The sequence below is a fragment of the Perissodus microlepis genome, chromosome 2, assembly GCF_051167445.1.
Source record: "Perissodus microlepis isolate ML-2025 ecotype Zambia chromosome 2, ASM5116744v1, whole genome shotgun sequence".
Lineage (NCBI taxonomy): Eukaryota > Metazoa > Chordata > Actinopteri > Cichliformes > Cichlidae > Perissodus > Perissodus microlepis.
The window spans coordinates 31,180,218-31,205,343 of NC_140462.1; the positions used below are offsets into that span (position 1 = coordinate 31,180,218).

The 25,126-nt window shown below is 40.1% G+C and overlaps 1 protein-coding gene across 1 annotated transcript in view; it reads right to left on the reverse strand.

The window, feature by feature from the left end:
• The window catches only part of fgfrl1a (fibroblast growth factor receptor like 1a), a 71,446-nt gene that overhangs the window by 35,825 nt on the left and 10,495 nt on the right, over nucleotides 1-25,126 (reverse strand). The window contains exon 3 of the mRNA XM_084907784.1: nucleotides 5,622-5,894. Coding sequence (XP_084763910.1) covers nucleotides 5,622-5,894 — 273 coding nt within the window. The remainder of the gene's footprint in view (nucleotides 1-5,621; nucleotides 5,895-25,126) is intronic.

Consider the following 25,126-nt stretch of genomic DNA (forward strand, 5'->3'; position numbering starts at 1 on the left):
GGTGGATTTTCTCCTCAAAATGAGTCACCGCTTGGGCCTTGAGAAAAAGGCTTGTTGACTGACAGATGGCATCTAGTGCAGAGAATTGAAGTCAAAGCTAGCACGGGGTATTTAAGACCCATTAGGGGTCTGTGAGAGCTTTACTTGGCATACAATCAGTAGAGAAAAAGCCATATGCACTCACACACACACACACACACATGGACATACACAGATGTTAATGGAGCATGAAGGCAAACAGAAGGCAAAAGAACGAGGAGGTGAAAGACGCTCAAGAGAAAAGACGTCTCCTCTTGACTGGTAATGCTGAAGGAATCCAACTGCAGGAGGGTTTTGAGAGAAATACAAGAAGGATATTTGAGGTGGATGAAAAAAGGACGGGAAAAAAGCAGAGAGAAGGTGACTGTGAGAAGAGTTGGTTGTAGTTTGCATGAGAAGTTAAGAGAGATAAGTATTCGTGGCTACTATTTTCCACAGACCACCTCAGTGTTAGGTAAAAGGAGATGCAGCAGATACAACTCTCCTTATCCCTACACTGCTTTGAATGCATGTGTGACATCTCAACCTGTGAAGACAGTTTTTCCAAGACTTCCGTAGATTTTATTGTTCTCTTTTATTCTCCGGCATTGTTGACGGCTCTGTTTTCTTTTGCTGTGTCTCCCCCACGTCCATCTTCTTTCCTCCTCTTTGCTAGAAGTGAAACGAGGCAGAACGAGAGGATGTGGGACAGACAAGCATGAAATGGAGGCAGGGGCCTCTGAGGAGTGTGCGACTGCGCTGATGTCAGTTTGCATCTGTATTTTGTCCACATTTGCCGGTCACATGTGCATGTGAGGGGTTGGACAAATATTTTCCCGTCCCGTCTTGTTGACATGTATATGCAAAAAGATGCAGTAAATATATCCATGTGCATCTTAATGTTTATCGTTACAAGAAACAACAAGGTGGTAAACAGCTTTTGAAACCTGAACCCGTTCTTTCTGCTGCGTCATATCTGCCTGAACACGCACGCATACACACCAGCATGTTTACATCTCCACAGTGCCACCCTGATATCCGGAGCAACAGCTTTGTCTACTTCACTGTAAGGGCGGCGTGTTGTAACAAAAGCAGGACCACAGAGAACGGAACAAATGTGATGCGGAACCGAACAAAATGACTGTGACAGGCGAAGAAACAGGCGCACATACACTCTTTCAACTCTGCCCTAACTTTCTGCAACTGTTGGCCGAATCAAGCATAAGCTCGTGTCATTTTTATCCTTAAATGCAAAGACTTCTGGAATACAATGTAACTTATTTCTGATTTTTACCATACATTATTAAAAATTCCCAGCTGAGACTTCTTCAGTTGAGAATCTAATAAAATTATGCGCTATAATGAAACAAGTATTTCCATAAGGAGAGACAAAGGAAGGGAACTTCTCCTGGAACCAGATCCCCTGCTATTAAGGCATCTTTAAGTTCAAGAGGAGGAGGGGTAAACAACCTGATGATTTCTGGGCTCTATCTTAAAATGACAGCTTTTTTAATGTTTTGCGCTCTTTACTGAGAACCTACTTCCTGTAAGGCCTCAAATGCTAGAGTGAACACCAACTAACCTGAGCAGAAATGGTTAATTTGTCAAGTAGGTGGATGAGGTAGCGAGGGCAAGACACTGGGTTACTTGAGATTCATTTTCAGCTCTGCGCAATCACAGACACATACTTTTCTCTCTTTGCGTGTGACTCACACCAATTAAGTTGCAAACCTTGGCTGCCACTACATCCTCTCCAGATGAGGCACCAGATATCTCAATTAAAAAATCAGAAATTTGAGAACACGAAATAAGAGGGGGCATCAGGATGGAGAAACTGACGGATGGCGAGATGATGTTGGTCTGCAACGTGATCTCATGTGTTAGCTTCTGGCTGGAAGACAGCTGCGGTCTCACACATGCAATGCAGTTTAATGAAGAAAGACTGAACGTGCAAAAACGAGCTGGATTTGCTGTCAAAGAAGTGCAGTCCTACCAGGAAACAAGCAGTCTCAGGCAACAATGTGAAACCATTTATTTGGTGTGCAGTACCACATTAAAGTTTCATGACAAACAGGGCAGAGCTGTGTGATGTCAGGAGTTCACTGCTATTAGTGGGCTAATCCTGGCATTAAATCACCAGATTTTATTGAAGAAACTATACAATAATTTTCTAAATCAATTTTCTTCATAGTCCTGCTTTGGTTTTTGCCATTTGTCATGTTTAATGTTGTGATTCGACTTTTCTTGCTTCAGTCTTCATTACGTAGCCACGGCTTGATGAACATAAATCATGTACAACCGTATTTATTCAAACATACATTAGGTCGAGGTTTGATATCTTTCTCTGCCTGTCTTTGCGCTTTGTTCTCCAATTATGAACAGATGTCAGCTGCTATGGTTGAGCTCTTAAATCACCACAAATCATCATGTCACCCACTTGCGAACAGACCTGCATATGCACACTGACACACACGCACGTGCTCATTAAAACTCAAAACCGCATTTTTATGCGCACATGCACTGAAAGCACGCCTAAATGCAAGCATGCACGCACATACACACGACTCCAAGCCATTTCCTTCCGTCCTTTTTATGCACAGTTTCCCAATTCTGCTCCAGACATGCTTTCATTGTCATCGCATCTGGTTTAAGCTATAAATTTTCTGTAATTCATTGCTCTAGTAAGAAAAAAATTCACAATATGAAAAGACAAAGTTAACGAAAAGCGAATAAGGGAGAACAAAAGAGAAGAAACTCCACGAAAAGACTGTGGGAGTACGAAAGAGAAGCTTGCCTCGCCTTTTCAGTTTTTTTGAAGGTCACTGTGGTTTGTAGAGCAGAAAAAAAAATCTTTTTTGGTTTCACTTTACTGGTGGTCCAATAAATCTTCTCACAACGATGCATGAACATACGCGCATGCAAAAGTCTTCAAATAAACAACCACACACTCACACAAACACACGCACACATTTTACTTACAAACATTTTCCAACCTACACACAATAAAAGAACTAGCCCTTCAAAGAATCTTCCAATTTCCCCACATCAACAAAAGCCTGCCTTCACAAAATGCCTCTCCATGCCTTCCAACCACTGAGGCGGAGTACAGTGGGTGTTTTACGGCAATCGAATGCTAAAACATCTGGGGAAAATAGGAAACTGTGAAAATATTGGTACAAATTAAACGTGGTTGGAGGAAAATGAGCCAGCTGACTGGGGGAAGGAGGAATGAGCGCTGATATTGGGTGCTAATAAGAAAAAGGTGTTAAATGATACTCTTGGTTAGAAATTGAGAGGGAAATACAATAAGATGCAGGTGTGGGCTCATTACTGTGAAACAGACCGGTCATAAGATAATTAACACAGGACCACACATGTAAGGAGGGGAGATGAAAGCGAAGAGGACGTGTGGTGGAAGCAAGGAAGCGAAACAGTGAGAGAACCCTTAGCAGAGCAGCAAAGTACATCAAATAGAGAAACAGGTAAAGGTCCACAGAGTAAGGTATTACAACAACTACCACTCCATGCTCTGAGCATCCTTACTAATGTAGATTGATCCAGCTATGAAAACAGTTTCCAGAGTCTGCAAGCCATGATCATTTTCTATTGCAAACATACAAGTTACATTACCCTGCTTGGAATTTTAATTAATTACATGTACAGCATGCATGCAAAGCTCTCAAGCCAATCCTTGCTGCTCTAATGAGCTTGAAAGTCAATATAATGTATGACTGTCTACTTTTGCACAGTTTTGTATGTTAGTTTGCACATATTTGCAAATAAAAGCTCTGAAATATTCTGTGAATTTAAGGAAACATTAAACACTGTAGGGGCTGTCAGTTCCTGTCCTGAAGTACTTCTATTTTTGGCATGAAGATTCACTTAATTAGAGCCTAAAAATAAAGCATCTGACTGCAAACTCACAAGGAAATATCTGTATTTCTGTAGATGTGTTCACTTATCTCAACAGTTTTCCTCAACAGATGGAGTTCACTCAGTTTTAAGTGAAGACTTCAAATCAAAAAGCCAAAGGGGCCTTGTAATCTAAGATGCTACATCTTAATGAAGGTTGTGGGACTTGAGAACTACTGTCAAAGATGCATAAATCTATACAGTTTTAAATTTACGTATGGGTGTTGATTTGCTTGTACTTTGCTTTAAGTGGAAATTATCCTATTCTCAAGTTTTGATGTTGTAATTCACAGGATTGGCTCTCATTACCAGTGAGACTGACAAACACATAATATACATACATTTGCCCAATTAACTGTGCATAGCATGAATGTGTGTGTGCATATGTGAAGTGAGTGAAAGGGACAATGAATGAGGGAGGGGAGAAGGGGGCAGCAGCTGCTTGCCTGGATGACCTCAGCGGCAGCTGTTGCCCCCCAACCCTTCCACCACCGCCCCCGCCCTCTGTATGCCAGCTTGCCTTTGAAGTTCAGGTCAAGACCGATGCAGCTTTGAATGCATACCGATAATAATTACAGGAAAATAAAAGGATATTTTCGACCGGCAATATGCAAATATATGGAAAACTGGGACTGAAACTGTATTGTTGACACTGTAACTGAAATTCAGACCTGTCATTTCAATGATAATAAAATCTATGCTGTATCTATAGGAAGAAAATCTGGGCATATTCATTGATAGATAAAACGCTGCATCATTAGGTTTTCTGCAAGTGTTGTGGTATCTAAGATTTCAACCTGACTCCTGTTAACTTTGGTGCATGACTTCATTTCAAATTGAAGATACTTTTGTCCTTTTAAAACACCGAATGAATGAATTTGCATCGGAGCATTTTACTCAACCCAGTCTTTGAAGTGCCGACGCAGTATAGAGAGTACAGCTTTAGTCAGATTCTCTGGAACGCTATGCAGCCTTAATCACTCTGCTGGCATCCACTCTACTGACTGAAACCTGACACACACACACACACACGCGCACACACACACAGAGACACACACAAAATCGGGTGGCATGTGCACAAACTCGTGGAATGAAGCACGCACACAGACGGGTGTGGAGGTTCACCGGCACACAGACCCAGACACACGAGCAGGCAAAGACAGAGGCTTGCATGTGTAAATGTACGCTGACACACTGTCCTTCCAACAGGTATTTTGTTTACATGGATAAGAGTTGAGGGAAGTGGTTATTTGAGTCCATGTACAAAAAATAAAATACACACTTGTATTTGTGCAGCAAGGTTGTCAGAGGAGTCACAGACTGCTGCCTCCACATAACAGCTCACCCACCCAGACACTAACAACAATACAGCCTTCTGGGCATTGTATAGGAAAAAGAAACATGGCACAACAAAGCCTCTTTTATAGTGACATTAACATTGAGATGCACACACAGATGAGGAATTTCCATGCCTCCGGACTAACAGTTTGCATCGCCTGCACTGGTGCAACTCAATTTTTACATTTACATGAAGCACAAAATGATTCATTTCGTGCTCAAACAGTTCTACTGATCAAACAGTTCAATTTTGTTTGAAAAATATGATGGACTACGTAACTTTCCAGAGAGTTTACGCGTTGATGCAATTCATCCAAAGGTTCACATTGATGTCTCATGCACGAAACACTTACCTATCACAATAAGTGTGTAGTTGACATTTACGCTGCCAAACCCATTGGTGGCCTTACAGATGTAAGTTCCTGCATCATCCATCTCCACCTCCTTAATACGCAGAGCGTGCTGTGACACCCTGAACCGTGTCCAGCCCCTGTGGATGTTGCGGCCATCTTTGGTCCACATGATGAGGGGAGGGGGGTCACCCTCCACAGGGCAGGGCAGCTTAACCGTGCGACCCAGACGTGCGCTCTGCCGATGGTTCACCCGCTCTGACACCCTGGGGGGACCTTGAGGGTAGAAGAAAAATGAAAACTTTACTACCGGTAGTAGCATCAGCAGTAAATTCAGCCTGGTTATGTAAGACGTGAATAATTAGTATATTAGTATACTGGGCATGAATGAAGAGTGTGCAACTTGATCTACGAGAACATGGATCATTCTGACCCCTCCAAGAAAAAGACAAAATACTACAGTTTTGAACAAACTTGTTGTTTGACAAGCTTATAAGTTAGATTATAACTTAAATACAAAATACAATCTAATTATTCCAGGAAGAAGTAAGTTTACTCCTTGGTAAATTTACAGTCTTAAAAGCATCCATTGGAAGCGAACACAAAGCCAATTAATAAGTTTAATATCATTTGATATGCCACACTGACACGAAGCCAGGCATGACCTTGACCGCTCGGTAGCCGCTCTACTGTGAAATAGCACACTAGGAAAACAAAAGGGATTAAAGTAGCCTGATTGAATTGGAAAGGTGGGAGGAAATGATGGAGAGAAATGGAGGGGACAGAACAAAGAGAGGGGGGGAGAAACCGAGGAAGGAAAGAGGGAAGGTAAGAGGAGAAGCGAGGAGGAAATGAATAAGGGAATAAGGGAGTATGGAATTTAAGGGAGTAAGTCTGCGAAGAGAAAGGGAATGAAATACGAGTGAATAGGACAGGCACACAAAGAAAGACAAACAGAAACACAGAGAGGTAGAAGCAGGAGTGGCGTGGGAGTTAACTCGTTTCTGAGCATCTCTGTTTGACCTTGCATTACCCCCTTTAGGTTAAAACAATACTCTCTAAATATAGCAATAAAAACACACAGTAGGCCACCATGTAGCAAACAATTCCCCAGCAAGCAACAAAAGGCAATTGTAAGAAAATCCACCATTAAACAACTAACTTCAGGTCACGTCCTGTAGGTTAAACATGTGAAAGAAAGGACAAACGGCGGTCCATGAAAACAGCGCGCCTGACAGACGTTTATCAAATCGATGTGGCCAGATACAGTTCAAACATTTCAGGTGTGTTTAATTCATTGCCCCCTTTGATACTGCTTAAATGTGTGCTTGTCAAAAAATGATTGGTTGGCTGTCGGGAACCTCTTCTTATGCTGTTTTTTGGTTGGCTTGTGATTGTGTTAGAGGTCGCAGTTGATTTTTTGTGCAAGGGAGAAAAGGAGTAGCCTGGTGTGGGGGGGTTGAGAGTGAAGAAGAAAAGGCAAAGAAGTGCAGACTGTTTTAAGTGCAATCAGAAAAGGTTATAGGGGTAATCATTATAGTAGCGATCCACTAAGAACAGTGAAAGATTGACTAGTTTTATCACAGCTGGCATTCCAGTTTTTCACTTCTGTGTGGCTGGCGTGAGAAACAGGAGCGACGAGAGCCACAACAGATTATTAAGTGCGGGGCAATCCCAAAATTAAATTGGGTTTTTGAACATTAAGAAAATACATCATTGTCCAGCCGTGGAGCATTGGCACGCATGATATGCATAAATCATATGACTGTATTTTTAGGCTGAGTGGCATTACACAATCTATATCTCTTTATTTTCTACTAAGTGTGCCAAGTGAAAACCATGAGATGTCACAAGCACTTTTATTAAAACACACTGATTGAAATACACCACAAAAACATAGTTTCCTTACCCTGTTTCAAAATATACTCTCTTCCTGCATGTTGCTAAAGTCTTTCCAGCTTTCAGTGGAAAGTGCTAAGGCTAATAAACATGTCCATCTCCAGGCGGCCAACATCTGTTTACTTGTCTCTTTTCGCATTGCCCACACCTAGACGTGATTCCATAAAAGCCAAATTCCCAATGAAGCTGTTCTTATTTATATTTATCTTTTTTTAATCTCTGGGTACAATTAAAAAGTTACTAAACTAAGATGACATTGTCACTGTTCAGTTCAGTCTGAATTCAGTCATTTTAGCAGTGTAGGGGCAGCACGGTGGTTAGCACTGTTGCCGCACAGCAAGAAGGTCCTGAGTTCAATTCCACCATCAGGCTGGGGCTGTGTGGAGTTTGCATGTTCTCCCTGTGTTTGAATATGTGAATGAATATGCCGCTGCAACCTGCAGACAGAGGTGTGCCTGTGGTACAAAAGCAACACCTCGTGGGGCTAAAAATGTTGCTAAATGTAGTTTGGAGCACTGAGGAAGATGCATAAGTGAGCTAGGCCTGGTTTAGTCGCTGACTCTGGGGGTGGGGCTTTGTGTGTAGAGAGTGAGAGGAGATTATGGGTTATGGAATGCAACACCAGATTTGTTTAAATATATAAACAAAAAAAAAGCCTTAAAAAGGCTCAGCTGGAACTAGATTCATTCCTTCACTGTGCAGCTGCAGAAGTAGGAGATGAACAAGATGAAGAAAAAAATCCTAAAGAGGTGAGAAGAGAGTTATAAAAATGGGGGAACCGTGACAGTAGTTCCTAGCTTGTGCTAACAAAGAGGGCTGTTATTTAAACATGGAAACAGGATGTGGACACAGTGATGGATGGATGGAAGTGAAATGTGTGAAAAAGACATTAGTCATACAGGTATTCAGAGGAGCCTGCTCTCCTCCAAACTCATCATTCCTGGATAGGGGAATGTGTTCGTTCATCTGTATGGCTTTCTCATTAGGGGCCCGAGAGTTCACTCTTTCTCCTTTTCCTACCCTATACATCTATTCTTTTCTTTCCTGGTAATGTGGTTACATATCGCTGGATCTTTTGGTCTGCTTTTGTTATTTTCTTCTGATATATATCTCTCTGAACACACATAAAATCCATTTTTTCTTTACTTAGTGTGTCTGAAATATTTTCCCATCTTTCTTTTTCTTGCACACATTTACCTCTTTTGATTGGTGGTATTACTGCCACATAATCCTAATTCTCCTTTGTATTTATTTATTTATTTATATCTTTTTTCTTCCTCTAAGATTATAATCTTACTCCCCTTACCTCTAAACTACTCCACTACCAATCTTTTTTCTTGTCCTTAACCCCCTCCCTTCCTCTCATTTTCCCTGACATCACTCTTTTCCTTTCTGCCACTCCACTTTGCTCACTCTTTTCCTCTTTCAGCACACTCATTCACGCCGTCCTCTTCGTTCACTGCAGACTCTTTTCTTTTTCTCCCTCTCCTGGCTTTTTCACATTTGCGTGCGCACACGCACACGCATACACATACTTCCTCAATTTCGTCCCCAGGGTATCACAGGAACAGGACCTCTATCCAAACCTCTCAACTTTCGACAGTTAACCTCTTCTACATCTTCCTCCTCTACCTCTAAATTTTCTTCCTTTCCACTCTCTCTCTCCCCAGTGATGGGAACACAGGAACAGCAGCCTCTTTTCCTCCTCCTCCTCTCCTGCTCCCAGGTCTTTGACCAAAGAAAAGTCTTTTTAAATCTGTCTCTTGGGGTTGAAACTAAAGCAAGTAAAAAAAAAAAATCTTTCCTTCTTTTTCACGAGACGCAGTTCAGGTTGTCTATGTACTTCTGCACATGAGGCTCCTATTAAGTAAATGGTAAATACGCAGCTGAAAGTAGGTTTACAAAAATATAATATATAAAAAAAAATAAAACATAGCCTTCAACAGGAAGAAAAGCATGTGAATTTAAATAAATATAATGCATATTTGTCTTGAATTACGACACCAACGAATGCTAACTGGGGTCAGGAGTGAATAACCATCCAGTCCAAGTCCAGTCACTCGAATAATACTGGAGGTGCCGGTTAGAGATGTGTTGATTTACAAAAAACACAATTTTATTTCACATTGACAAGAAACATCTGCTAAATTGAACCATGGCTCATAAAAAAGAGGTCCTGGAAGACTCCGACAAGAAACATTTGCTTTGCATAAAGTAACTTTTATGGATGGTAGATATTTATCACTCCACAGTTAGACAAACTGTCTATGAATGCAGAATTTAGTAATGAGTCATCTGCGATGTGCACAAAGAATTCATCTTAAATGAACGCAAACTTTTAATGAGATAGAAAAGCAGCTATTTTCCAATCAAAGAAACTTCACTACACACCTGATGTTTACACGGACTGATGTAAACACAAAGTGTAAAAGATTCCTGCACACTGACACCATCCTAATGAAAAAATACTGAACAGGAAGCATCATAATTTGGGAATGCATTGTTGCCTATGGGTCAGAAAAGCTGAAAAAAATCAGCTTTATCAAGGTATTTTATAGCATTAGGTCACAGTGGTTGTCTGCCAGCTGAAGCCCAGTGTAGCTGAGTAAAGCAGTTGGATAGTAAGCCTAAATATTGATGTAAATTGGAAACAGACAGACTTTACTTTTCATCAGTCAGCAACATTGTAGACAGGCCAGTCAGAGCGGTGACTAGAAAGATGCTCGATGTGGACGAGGCTGTGTGTATGTTGAAAAGTGGCCCAGAATAGGGAACCGGATAACAGCGGAGTTCAACACAAATTGGAAAAGCACTAAAAACATAAAATACTGCATAAGAAGCACAGATGGAGGCTGCATTGTTTTTAACACCTAGTTTTACTTTAGCGCTTTATTTGTTATAACTTTGCTCTTCTTTGCCGCTGGCTGATAGACATAAGCAAGCGCAGCACACAGACTGGTTGTTTGTGACACTTCCCCCTGGTGACAGTAAACATATAGATTATAGTCTGCAAAGTTATCCGTAGGCTGTCTGTAGGACCACCACTTAACCTGAACTTAGGGTCACAGACTCATTTGTCATTTAGATAAAGACTGGACCACAGTTTACATCCAATCACTGTGAAGACCAGATCATACTCACAGATCCCATTTACAAACTTATAACATTGTATATAGTCAATTACAGTAATTATGAATTTCAGAGTGCTTGAGCATTACTGTCTTATCTTTTTGGGTAGTTGGCATCTTTGAGAAAATTGCAGGGCTTTAAAATGGGCTTCTCTTGCCCACAACTGACTTCCCACAATAATTTAAAGCTCCTTGAAGATAGTTTGTTTGTGCCCACATATGCATAAACAAATGCTCGCCCCCTCTCTGTCTGCCCTATGGTTATGCAGTACAGAGTATGTAGACAGATTGAATATGCATGTTGGGTATTCTGCAGCTTAACTACAGGAAAATATAGCCCACGTCAGACACATGCTATTCCTACAGGGACAGAAGCTTCCTGCTCAGAGCTGCACGATCTCTGCATGGACTGATGGAGAAAGTCTGAAGGCCAAGTAAAGAAAAAATTAGTTCATACTGTACATTCTGTTCTTTCAGCAGTTACTCCCAAAACAACGGCAAATGCGAAGCTCAAGTTCCAACCTGGATGATGAATTAGTCTGTATTTGGAGCAAACACATACTTTCATCCACATTAGCTTCATCACTTTAAGCTTTTACTTCTCCAGATAAAATCAGTAAATTTATTCTGGATTTATTTTATGTAAGTTTACACTATCAACAGAATTCCTGGGCAGATTCGGCTGTTTAGACGGACTATAGCAGTATAATCATCAGTTCTTCAGTAAATCCTAAACTATCCTCACCAAACGATGACCTTATATTCAGACAATATGGGGAATATTAGTTACTGTACTGTAGTTACTGTAAACAAATACTTAGAGTAGTACCTTAATATGCTACAAGTATTTCTTTTTTTTAGCAGAAGCTATGTCACGAATAAACTCTCTTTCACCAACTACACCCAGTTATTCAATAGCATATGTACTGTGGCACTATACTGACTCATTTGAATCCAGTGCAGTTCAGTTTTATTTATACAGCGCCAAATCACAACAACAACCTTTATATAGCCAGGTAGACCCTACAATAATAAATACAGAGAAAAACCCAACAATCATATGACCCCTATGAGCAAGCACTTTGGTGACAGTGGGAAGGAAAAACTCCCTTTCAACAGGAAGAAACCTCCAGCAGAATCAGGCTCAGGGAGGGGCGGGGCCATCTGCTGTGACCGGTTGGGGTAAGAGAAGGAAGACAGGATAAAAGACACGCTGTGAGTTATTAATTCAACAGTATCTTACTCTAATACTCCAAATCTCCGACTGTCTGTCCAAGCTGGGCATATAGTGAGGTGGAGGTTCTCATGTATAATACATAGGGCCTTTCTCAATATGCGTACTTGTGCGTACTTGCGTTCTCGTGATGCATCATCAGTCGGAGACCAAGTACTGTTCCAATTCGAAGTACGCATCAAGCCGAGAACGCGAAAAAGTCCCGGATGTGTTCTCGCTCCGCCCGTTTTATCGAGCATGCATCGGTGGTGACTTGTGTTTACTTGGTACAGCTAAATATCCCAGAATGCATTTCGTCCAAAACTCAAACGCGGCAATGGCGGACGAGCGGGGCTAAAAACTTTTAAATATTACTCTTTCTGGGTCACAAAATAACCTTTTAAGTTATTTTCAAGCGAGAATGTAGCTGTGTAAACTTCAAATATCTGCTCGATTTATCAAGATATCATATATTTCTAAACGCGCTCCGACGTTTTCGGAGACGTCTGTGACCCGCCAGCTCCATAGCAGACAGCGAGGTCAAGGATTATGATACCCGGCGAGAACAGCGGACTCCCGGCACATCGTTTTCAAACCCCCCTCCCCGCGGTCTTTTCACTACTCAGGTTAAACAAACCCCAAACCCCAGCAGCTGTCTATTGTATTGAGTGTCCACTAAAATAAAAATAAAAGCGTTCTAACATCTCACCTGCTTGTTTTTATTAAGGTATGTACACGTATGTACATGTACACTATTTTTATTAATAGAGATTTCACTACTGAGGTTAAACATGATATAAAAGTCACTTAGATCACTTCTAAATGTTAATGTTTGGTTTATTTCAGTGTTTTATTTGTTCCTGAGTAAACCGGTTTGGCTGTGATTAAAGTTAAGCTTCATGACATATTAATCACAGTTAAATTAAGAGGGGACGGCAGTAAAAACTCCGGACCTGTGACATCATCAAGTACGCTGGCGTTCCAATTGTACAAATCGCGAGTCCGTACTCGCGTACTTGAGAATTGAGAAAGGGCCATATTATGACACCATCATATTGCCGAGCCACCATCTACCTATGGGCTAAAATCACACATTTTAAAAGTACAAACTTAGAAAAGCATCATATGACTTTAATTTTATGACAATGACGTGCAAGTTTGCTCGACAAAACATATATTATGCATGACACTATGGCATCATCACACTGCCTTGTGACTACATTTAAATTTATATGCTAGAGCAAGATCTGAGCATTGCAAGGATCCCACAAAATGGCCTCAGTTGATATAATAGTCTTGCATGTTTGTCTTGTAGTTCTTCTCTGGCTAGTTAGCCCTGATGTAACCGGCCGTGCCCCACAGAAGGTTGAGTAAACTCACCTGGTTTGGCCCCATGTCCATTATTCTATATTCGCTCTAAAATTGGACACTTATTAGCAAAATTAATGCAAATTGCATTAGTTGTTACACTCAAGTACCAACAGACTGTTTTTCTGGCTCTGGGTGCCAAATACCACGAATACACGTCTGTGTTTTCTCACGCTAACATTTTGTGATATGACACAGTGACAAATTAACTCGCAGTTCTAATGTGTTTTGTCTGGTTCTCTATTTTGCATTTGCAGAAATTCGGTGATGATTGCCAGTGCTGTGCTGTTTGTTCAAATCAAACTCATGAATGCATTTCACATAAAAATTTTAAAATTACGAATTTTCTTAGCATGGTAAAAATACTATCTATAGCATAACTAGCATGGCAAAATAAGAGCTGCAAAATATCATCAGAAGTAGAGGAGCGGCATTCAAACATGATTTTTTTTAAGCGCAGAAAAAAAAACTTGCTAATTTGGTCATTTTTTGTTGTGTTGTATATTTTGGCAGAATGCGATCGCTGGGGCTGAACCTTTATGTTTTTGATTGAGAGTTCTGGTCTTTTATTGCCCCTAACGTTCCAATGGTCTTTGAGTCAGATGGGTTTGCAGAGTCCAACACAACGTTGTTGTTGGCAGGCAAGCGAGACTGGGGCGAGAGCCGAGGAATGCTTTTCATGGAGAGCTCTTGACAGCGGGACACAGCGCTGATGTACCGATCAAGGTAGAGGTGTGTGAGCATGTGTGTGCATCTGTAAAATATTGTGTGTCTCAAAAGTTTGGAACGCTGCAACACAAACGAATCCTCAGGAGCTCATTGTTATTACCAGGTATGTTTGAAAAGTAACATTTACGTCTTTATTTCTGCCCTGTACTGTAGTAAAACTTAAGATTTTAAAAACCAAACCCTATGTGTACTTTCCTGCAGTACGCTTCAGTGACAATTTGTCTGTTCTCAGGCTTAAATTACACCAATACTCACAAGTCTGCTATTTATGCCTTTGGAGAAACCCTGTAATCCCTTGCTGTTATTGTTTATAAGCCATATTCCATTATCACATCCATAGTTTCTAAACTGATTAAAAACCAACAGGACTTCTTTTTGCGTAAGGCCACATTTAGCCTTTCAGGCAGCTTATTGGACAGAATTAACTCACAAAAAACTGAAATCTCACTTATCCTCTTCCGTCTTTTTCACTGACACAAACAAACATAAAATACGTTGGTCTTATGTTAATTGAGGCAGAAACTGCAGAGCACAAAGTGTACAATCATTGTGTATTTCAGGTGCTTTCTCACACAGACGGACACACAGACGCTTTCTTCTTGTTCTGACCCATTCACTTCCACTCCATCAACAGGTCAGCTGCTGCTTGTTACCCCATCCTGACAGTTAACTGTGTGCCTGAGGCTGGCACAACACTGCGGGCTGCATGACACACATACAGTCACACACTTTACATAAACCAAAAGCATACACTTGTCTCTCTCTCGCTCTCTCACGCACACACACAACAGAAAAACACACAGCGGACAGAAAAACTTTGAGGAATCTGCTGAGTGGTTTGTTCAGCAACTTGATCCCCTCTGCGACTCACACCATCGGTTCCCGAGCGCACACACACATGCACACACACAATCAAAAGGTGTGAACTTTGGATTATAGCCTTTTCATTTTGCTTTTATAATAGATTTTACAGTTAAATTATAACGTCAGACCTTTCAGAGAAACATGATTTATTTTCTCCTACTTGTTCGCACTTTCTTTCTCTTTTTACAGTCTCCGATCTGTCCTTCTCTTTGTGCTCTTTCACTATAGCCTTTCTAATAGCTAGTTATTTTGTTCCGGCTTTCCTCTCTTCTCTCGACTGCACCTGTCTGCCTTTCCCTGGAGGAAAGCTCCTCCATAATCAAGAGTAAGAATCAAGGCTATCATTTAGAAGAAACTTACCAAACAAGTTTCTCAATTACAAAAACAAGGGAAAACTTGAGGTTAAAGATTTGCCCTAACCTTTGTGAAGAAATAAACCCTCAAAACTATACCCAATAATCCCGCCCAACGTGAAAACTCTTCACGGTTACCACATAATTATGGACTTCCTTCCAAAAACAACGATCAATATGATCAATGTTCAAATTTCAGATAAATGATCTGAAACCACTTGTGCAAGGTGTGAAATCTACCACCGACCGTTTCTTTTCGGGTTCATGCTCCGCTAAGAGGAAAACATTTGCTGGAGAAAAAGATATGAATCATTTATAATGACACACCCCACCCAGGAGAGAGGTATGAAAGCTATTATTTTACTTTACTTAGGTTTAGAGTTTAATAGTAATACATTTTCACTTTGTTTTACATTATGCAGCTGTGAGAAAATGAATGCTGATCTGGATATTAAAAAGGTTGTCACTCTTCAGACGGCTCACTGGTGCAGCTGCGTGTAATCTAAGGCTCCTAGTTTCTGAACCTTACGCATATGTAATTCAGAAATGAACATATGTCTTCATTTGTAAGTATACAGCATTGTATGAGTAACACATTATTGCCTAACTTCAGGCTAAAATCTTGAAAAACATTAAAATTCCACAGTTTAGTGTTTTTACATGGACCTTACTGACCTAAAGGTAAATGCAGTAAGTATATTAGGTAAGATATTTTCAACTGCTCCTTTATTTTTCAAGGGATCGCCACAGATGGATGGATCGGCATGTTTGATTTGGCACAAATTTGACAAAGTATGACCTTCCAACCCTCCCTTTTATCCAGGCTTGGTACTGTGAGTAAACTAGCTTGTGATGCCCTGCGTCTCCTCCCGGTCTTCAATACGTGATTTCTCACATGTAAAGCAACCAAGTCTGTGTTTCTGACAAAATCCTGCTTACATTAATGTATACAAAAAGTTACATTCATAAGAAATGTTTAAGCAACCATTGAAATTCTGGTCTGTTGAAATATAAACAGTGGAGTAGTTTGAACTCATAGAGAAAAGACAGAAGACACTTGAACATGGAAAAAATGGTATAAGAGGCCTTTGGAGGAAACATGACTGTAAAGTTCTGCAAACCAACAAGAACCTGAGAGCACTTTAAACCTTGAGCATTCTTTTAAAGCTTATAAAGGGCTTTATGAAAACCACATCATGCACAGTATGCACTTGTGAGAGTGGGTGTGCAGGAATACTGTGGGCTAACTACATAACTGCAGACTCAGGGAAGTGAAGAAAAGTACAGTAAGTTAGAAGAAAAAAAGAAAAGCACTGTGTGAAAGCCAGCGGAGAGGCACTACTCGCGCAGAGTTAAGGGATGAAGCCATGGAAGGATGAACAGAAAGCAAATAATCCACATAAACAGCTACCTGCTAACATTTGAGGATTTACAACTAAGCTGCAGACTGGACGTGCAACTGACATTTTAATGACTACCTGGGGTAAAACTGTGAGAGAATATACTTTAGCCTCTGTAACCCTGTATTTTCTTCGCAACCTGTGAGTTAAAAAGGAAAAAAGAAAAGGTAAAGATTGACAGTGCTGGAGAAATCTTCGACAACATGCAGTCCTGACTTGTTGGAAGGTGATCGTGTAGTTGCTCACGAATGCACAAAACTATGCCCGCTCTGTCACTTCTGTCTTTGAATTGCTGGAGATAAAAAGAAGACAGGAAGTACATTAAGATACCGTGTCTATCTCCTGTGACGACAGGGTCTCCAAAACATCCACGTAGCCTGATAAGGTTTGTTTACACAGTTTATGCATGTCATATCTAAACACTAAACAATAGATGCTAGGCCTCAACGAAGGTTAAAGGCCACAAACTTCTAGTTTAGTGTGTGTATTTTTATGCCTTCAAAGTTCAATATCTCCTAATCAGAAGGTTGTCAGCTCAATAACAGCCTACTCCAGTATTCCAGTGAGTAAGAAATACTGTCTACTTGAATACTTTAACTACTCAAATAGGGTAAAAAGTATTACCACCATTCCTGGCTGGTCAGTGCATGGTGCAAAGTAAAACACAGAGATGCACTGAGCCTGAATATGATGGCACACTCAGCTCACTTTCATCCTGAATCAAAACAAACATTTTTTGGGTTTTAATAAATGTAACATTGACTTAAAAAGAAAAGAACTGTTCAAAAGTTTCAGATCATTTCACTCCAACCTTCAGTACTGAACTCAAACAAACATTCATTAGGCTGCAAAACCTTTTCCCCAACAGAACAGGGGAGCAGGTGGTCTGATTGTATGCAAGGAATCCAAGGCTGGGGTCAATTTACTTATTTAGTCACAGTCAGGTTACAGTCACTGTGAACATAACTTTGCAACGACCCAGGCACCAACAAAAGGAACACTATTTACACGTACAGTATGTGACAAAAAACATTCATTTATAGTCTACAAATCTCTGTAAAATAGCCACTGTAAATATATACATCTGTATCTTGTGTGTCTTTTGTCTTGTGCCTTACAGATAAGCCAAGACATAGTTGACGTAAGATAAGAAATAGTTAACACGCTTGATTAGGTGCACATTTGGGTGAATGTGTGTAAAGCAAAGCGATGTCCTCGACCTGGCATTTATCAACATTCTGGAGGCAGACACTGTTACTCATTAACAGCGAGTGATAACGAATGCATACACAGACACAAACAGACACGAGCACACACACACACACACACACACACACACACACACACACACACACACACACACACACACACACACAGTACCACCTGTGTTAAGCACCTGATTTCAGTGGTAGAAAGCAGACTATTTACTCTAAGGGAGCCATCCATATTGACATAACTATAAAAACAAGAGACGAGGGATAAGCGAGGGAGCAAGAAAGAGAGCAATAGTCATAAAAATAGCTTATGGCTCCCCACGTTGTGAAAGGATGAAGATTTAGACAATTCAGTGATTTAAGAGCGATTTGTCATAAAACATAAAAAGAGAATTTGGGTATTTCATCATTTCCATTACACAATATTGTTGGTCATCATCACTAATGTAAGAAGAAAAAACTCTACCATGCCAAGAAAAATCAAAAAATCCAAGAGCAACGATTCCCGCCACCTTTTTCCAGACTCAAGTTCATTTAAAGGTGAACTGAAGAAATGACCTGTAGTCAATGCAATACAAAGGCTTATGCATTGAAGACTCTGTGAAGGCAACGTCAATGCTGAATGGTGGAGCGACATATGCTGCCATCCTGGCAACATGATTTTCAGGGAAAGTCTTGGTTATTTCGGCAAGACCGTGCCGTATCTGCACATAGCATAACATCAATGGCTTCATAATAAAACAGGCTGAGCGGTGAACTGACCAGACTGCAGTCCAGACCTGTCAGCAGTTAAATGACTCTCACTCAGGAAGTGTTTTGTCCAAAAGTGAGAAGCCTACTTTGTTAGATTTTTTTAGTTTTACAAGGTGACAGAGTGGAGTTAGAAGTAAAGCTCATCAAATTAATACTTACTTGGTTATCACTTAAATAAACATGTCTTTTCTTTCTATTTGGATTTGTTTTGTACTCGTCAGTTTGAGCATCACACTTTGAAGATCAGCGATGCAGCACTCATCTTTTCTTTTCCCTCCTTCATCATCCTGCATTTCCTCCTCCTCCTCTCCCTCACATCTTTCCACCTCCTCCTCCACCTGTGTGTTTTCTGGTTCATTGGGTGGGGAGTTAAACATTCCAAGCATGCACATAACACACACACACACACACACATGCATGCACACGCAAATTCATGCCCCCCTCCCACATTCCACACCAATCCTCAGCCATGACTAAACTCCATTTGTTCAGCTCTGGTCACTGTCTTAGTCCACTGCTTGTGTTTGAGAGAGGGGATAAGGTGCTTGTGTGAGATTGCATGTGCTTAAGCCATAGTTCTTTTTGCTAATCTCTTCTTGTCAACTGACATCTAAATGTCCACCAAAACCATAAAAAAAAAAAAAAAATCTGCAACAACTAAGAAAATTACCCAAAATAAGTTAAAGCCTTTGTAAGCGGCTTGTTGCTGCAACATTCTTGCCTGTGCTGGATTATGGTGATATTCTATATATGAATGCTTCTGCTCAATGTCTTTGAATGGTTGATTCTGTGTATCGTGCTTCTCTGAGGTTCATCACTAACCGTAAATTTCAGACTCACCACTGTGAGTTATACTCTCAGGTAGGACGGCCTGCTTTGGTAAGTCGGAGGAACTCTCATTTATACAGTTTTATATATAAGGCGATACTTGGGTTGCTGCCTTCTTATATATGTTCCCTGCTTGTAATGAAACATGCTGGTCGGTATTCTCTTCGTCCGCATGGTTACTTGTTGCTTTCTGTTCCATTTGCCCGAACTGAACTTGGTAAAAGAGCTTTTGTCCATTTAGCACCCTCGGCTTGGAACAAACTGCAGAAGGAACGGAAAATGACTGAATTCATTTCATGAAGTGCTTTTAAATCTAAACTACGAATCCTTGAGGCCAAGTCCATAACATGCAACTGTTTCAATTAGATTGATTGTCATTTTAACTGACTTTTTTATTTTTATTTGAATTTTATTGAATTGAATTGAATTTTATTTGTATTCTTTCACTTAGTGTTGCATGTGTGTTGTTGCTGCCTGTGTTTGAGTAATTTCTGTAACTGTGAGACATCTGCTGCTGCCTATCTTGGCCAGGTCTCCCTTGAAAAAGAGGTTTTTAATCTCAATGGGATCTTCCTGGTTAAATAAAGGTTAATAAATAAATAAATAAATAAAACGTGACTGAAACAAGACTGGTGGTCTCAGTACTACCTTGGTGTATGCATGTTCCACAGTTACATCTTTCCAGTTAAAACTTAAAAGCTAACATTATCTTAATCTTGCGAAGCTCAACATAAAGTTGACCAAGTAGCAGTATTTTAGTGATGTTTAAATGTAAGTAAATGGATCTCACTCATTCGTGTATTTTCATCTAGCACAGAAAGAAGCAAAAGTAGTCATTATGCTAGTTTAGTCTGAAGCTTTTGTATTCTATAATTTGCAGCTTGCAGGTTTAATCTACAGGTACATAACATTTCTGAAATGTTGCATCATGCTTATAGGTAGCTCGAAGTAGCAGATGAGTGTCTCCAAAGTTATGAGTGTCTCTAGTGAGCTTTTTATCAAGACAGTTTTATCAGGGAAAACCCTCTGACATTGATTGTTATTCTCTCGATGACAAATTCAAAAACTGTGGTCAAAATGTTGCCATAGGAGGATTCAGTGGTACTGAACAGGTCAATCAAAATAGCATACATCAAAATACATAGAAGAACTGACCCGAGCTTCTTAGTAGATAACCTGTTTTAGACAGTAAGGATAATCAAAATGTAAATTGGTACCAGTGATTGACCTCTTGAATCAAGAGGAAGCCAGTTGAGTCTGTCAATCATTATATAGTGACGTTTAAAAAAAGACCCTAATATGATCGATAGAGTTTATTATATATAAAAGTAAGAGGATGAAGATGTGTTTTAGAGACAGTCCGACACACACTGTCAGCATACTCCATTACTGACAGGTCTAACATTGCGTGTAAAGCAGCATCTGGAAATATCCAAAAGGCAAACACCAAAATTAAGTTTTTCAAAACATAATCAATATGTGGTGTAAAAGAAACCTCAGCTCTCTTTCTTTTACAGATGCAGGATTACGTTCCTTTTATTCCATCTCGCCCAAATTAGAGACTCGATGATCCGAGACATGTTGCAAACAGGCTTACTGTTCTTAACCACAAAAAGCTGTTTATTCAGAAATACATGGCTGCATCGGGACAACAAGCTGAAAAAAATGTAACGAAAATGTAACTTCTTCCCACTGGTCCATTAGCTGACAGTTAAACTGTAATTCCCAGGTTAAATTTTCAATGTGTAATAGATGCTGTTAAATGTTCAAACCTAAACTGAAGTGCCGCTGCATTCCTATGTGAGCGCTTTCCTTTCCCCCACATTCTCCATTTTCCACTACATCCCACTGCCTTCCCTAAAGCTCCAACAACACAACAGTTAAATCCTAGAAAGCAGCTCATAAGTACCTTTGTTAATTACATATAGAAGAATAGGCCCGTTGTGATCTGGTGTGATAATGGTGCCAGTGCAACAGAGGGATTACCTTTGGATAATAATACACTGAGCTGACCAGTGTGATGAAGGGCCATGTAGTGGGAAATAATTAACACAGCTAACTGTTCTGCAGACCCTTCAGCAAGAACTGTCCTGAGTTGCCTCAGTGTAACTAATATCTGTTTTCAAACTCTGTTTTTGTAATCTTTTACAGATCTGGTCAATGTTTTGCCTCTTATTTTAGGAAAAAAAGCAAGAAATGTCAGTTATGCAATTTTGAACCTGCTGATTTTTAAACCATTGACAATAAACAACAGAGGATATGCTCACTACTTTGGCTGCGAGTACTAAAATGGCTGTAACACACAGTGTAAGGATCTTGCGAGCACTTTGGACACCAATTTCACTCCTTTTATTTTCTATGAAGCTTATCCCTTCATGCCTAAAATGGCTCGGATGTAACTCTACCCCCACATGCTGCTCACATCCCCCTGCCGTATGGATTCTACAGCAACAGCTGGCACTGGGGATAAAGATAGAGTATTTGTGTCCCCTCTTATGTAGTGGTTTTCATCTGTTTGTTGCGGTGTATTTTTTTAAAATTCAATTAGGAAAAAAAAAGACAGCAGAAAAATGACTTTCTATAGAAATTGTGATTCTTTCAGGAAAAAAAAACAGCACTGTAGCATTTCCTCCTATTGTAGGCATGATATTTACTTTCATAATCCTTCCAAATATGAAATCTTTAGTTGTTATAATTTAAAGCTACAGACAAGCTGTCCACCTTAACATCCCGTGCAATTAGTTCCCACTCCCTGGAGTCAAAGGTCATCAGTATGTTTGACAAAATGAAGAGAGTGTGGCCAAATGTCTATTACATGTCAATCACATTTGACACCAAAGGTGTAATGGTGATAATACTGGTCAGGCTGGTGTTGGGTTCCTGTTGTTTTGTTTATTACACAAATAACACAAACACACACACACATAGATACAAGCTCACAGCTGTCCACAGTGGTGTATAACTTTAACTCACGTCAGTATGACAGGCTGAAGGGAAAAAAGTGTCTTTGTTCCGAGTCCCAATGATCACTTTTCAATATGCCATTTGTAATGCCACCAGGAATCAACAGCTGAAGTGTGTGAGTGTCTGTGTCTGTGTGTGTGTGTGTGTGTGTGAGTTTGTGTGTGTGCATGGTAGGTGGGGGTTAAAAGGGGTCTGAAAGGATCTGATTTAAAGGCAGACAAGGAGCGAGAAAACAGCAGAGACAAAGAAAGTGAGAAAGGATTTAAAATGCCAGAGAGAGAAAGAAAGTGAGAGTGAAAACAGACACACTGCAGAGAGAGATGTAAAAGGCTGCAAAGTACATACAGTTAAGTCTGTGACACTCAAAAGACTTTCTTGTGAACACTTTCTACTGTTTCACCTTTAAAATAAAACAGTTTATGGTAAAAAGTTTTAAGTGTAAAGGCTAATAATGATCCAAAGTAACCTGGAGCATCATTCCACTGTGATATTGATGGATAAAAATGGGGTGTCAGCAGGAGTGTTTTCTTAAAATACACACTGCTTATGGTGTCTTTCTATTCATCTGCTTAAAAACACTTTCTATCCATTTCCAGTTACTACAAACTGGTATCTAGAAAGTCCATGTGGGTCTACTGAAGACTAAAAACACATTTTATGCTTCACACCTGCACAGCAGATTAATGGGATTACATTTATGAGACTGTTTGCTTGCAATTATCACTGCTGTCTATGGCTATATAACTAATTTTATTAAATTCAGTGCATAATTTAAACAGATGTTTTATAAATAGTTAATAGGAAACAATAAAGGCAATAGATTTCAATCATTGTAAGCAATTTTTGTTGACTTATAATCACTTCACTTCACAACTGAGGTCTTTAATTGTTAAAACTTAGGTTATAAGTTTGGAATAATTTATATTACCTCATTAAATCTATTAATACATGCTTGATGAAGTTTGTAACACACACTAGAGACAAAAATGTAAAAATGCAGTGAAACTAATGCGTGCTGTCCTGTGGAGTTCCACCAGTGTTATTACAGTCTCCTCTGGTGCCAGCATGTGCTTTCTCTGACCCTGCGTTACAGCCACACACATTCACAGTGTGTGTACATAAACTGATGCTCACACTCTCCCTGACCCCTCCCTGATCTGCCAGGTGCCCTCTGACCTGCTGTGCTGTAGCGTTGACCAAACATACCCCAACCCCACTGAGACCACAATACAGCACTGTGGCGCCACACAATAATGCACCATGTAAGGGAGAGACAGAGAAGCCGGGAGAGAAGGAGAGCTGAAAAAAAGGGAATTGGGGGAAAATACTGCATATAAATAAAGTGGGAATGAAGAAATAATATTAAAAAGCTTCTGGAATTACAGATGTGTTGCACATGCTGGTCAGAAGAGAAATGTGTATAATATTTAATGTTCACAAAAACTTACTTTCTCTTCATATTATGTCCTTGCAGCATCATACTAGCAACTGTAACTCTCAGCCTTTCATTAATCCTCCTTTTATGTTAGACTAGGGCTGTGCGATATGACCAAAATCTCATATCCCGATATAAGACATCTATCGTCCGATAACGATATAAATCACAAAAATGTAACATTTTCTGTAAATTCTGTGAATCTCGGGTAGGTGAAGTGTTTCCAGCTGCGCGTCATGTAGCTGGAGTCGAGTGTTTTAACCGCCGTTTTCTTTGTGAGTATTTATTACACGGCGTGCTGCGGGGAAAAGCCTGTTCTAACGTTTGAGTCTAAGGTCTATATTTTAGAACCTGGCGGCTTTTTTACTTCTCATCCGTAAATAATCTGCTCTTTCACGTGATTCAGTTTATTTTGAAAAGTCTCAACAGGATCTTGAGCTTTATTGTGAAAGGTTTATGTGGAACACAAACAAGCAGACACGCGATGCTGTTACCGTCGTTGTTGCTAACGACAACGCATAAAAACAGGCGCTTGTCCGTCCGTAGTGTGGTTATATAAAATATAAGAGAAAGAGAGAACTTTAAGGAATTAATATAGCCACTACAGTGACCATCAAAACCATGAAAAAATATTGCCGTGAACAGTTTATTTTGCGACACCACGAAACAAACGATAGCGTAAAATGAAACGATAGACGTTTTTATATCGTCATCCGATATATATCGTTATATCGAACAGCCCTATGTTAGACTACTGCTATCAGGGGTGTGCAATTATTCTAAAGACATTTCCAGTATTTTTAAATGATTACAAATTTAGTCATGAAGTCAGTTCAAAACTGTCTGTTAAATATTTCTGTTTCTTTCTCAGTATTTTTTCCACACTGCCCTTTTCTATCTTATCTTCTCCTGTTGCTTTTCCTTCTCCTGCACCCCCTCCACAAACAGGCATCGCGTCTTAGCAATACTGCGACACAGCGTCAGCCCCTGCAGAGAACGTCCAGACAGCCCCATTAAACCCCACCATTAGCAAACTCAAAGCAAACATTGACTTTATCTAAATGTGGGCTAATAGCCTTCAACATTAGCAGACCCCATAAAACAGTGAGCTGCAGGACTGCTCCACAAGGTCCCCAGCTTGTTGCCCGTGAAGAGGTCCACATCAGTGCTAGTTAATCTGTAGGACATGTCATATTGTAGAATAAGTTCTAGGTTTTGAAAACTCACACTTTAGACTAACACGTAAAAGGGACATGCACGAATATTTCAGGTCTCTTCTTTAAAGTGCATTGTTGGTATTTGGAGTTTTTTTGACAGCCACAGCTGCATCAGCCCAAACAGTCAACAACATTTGGCCCTG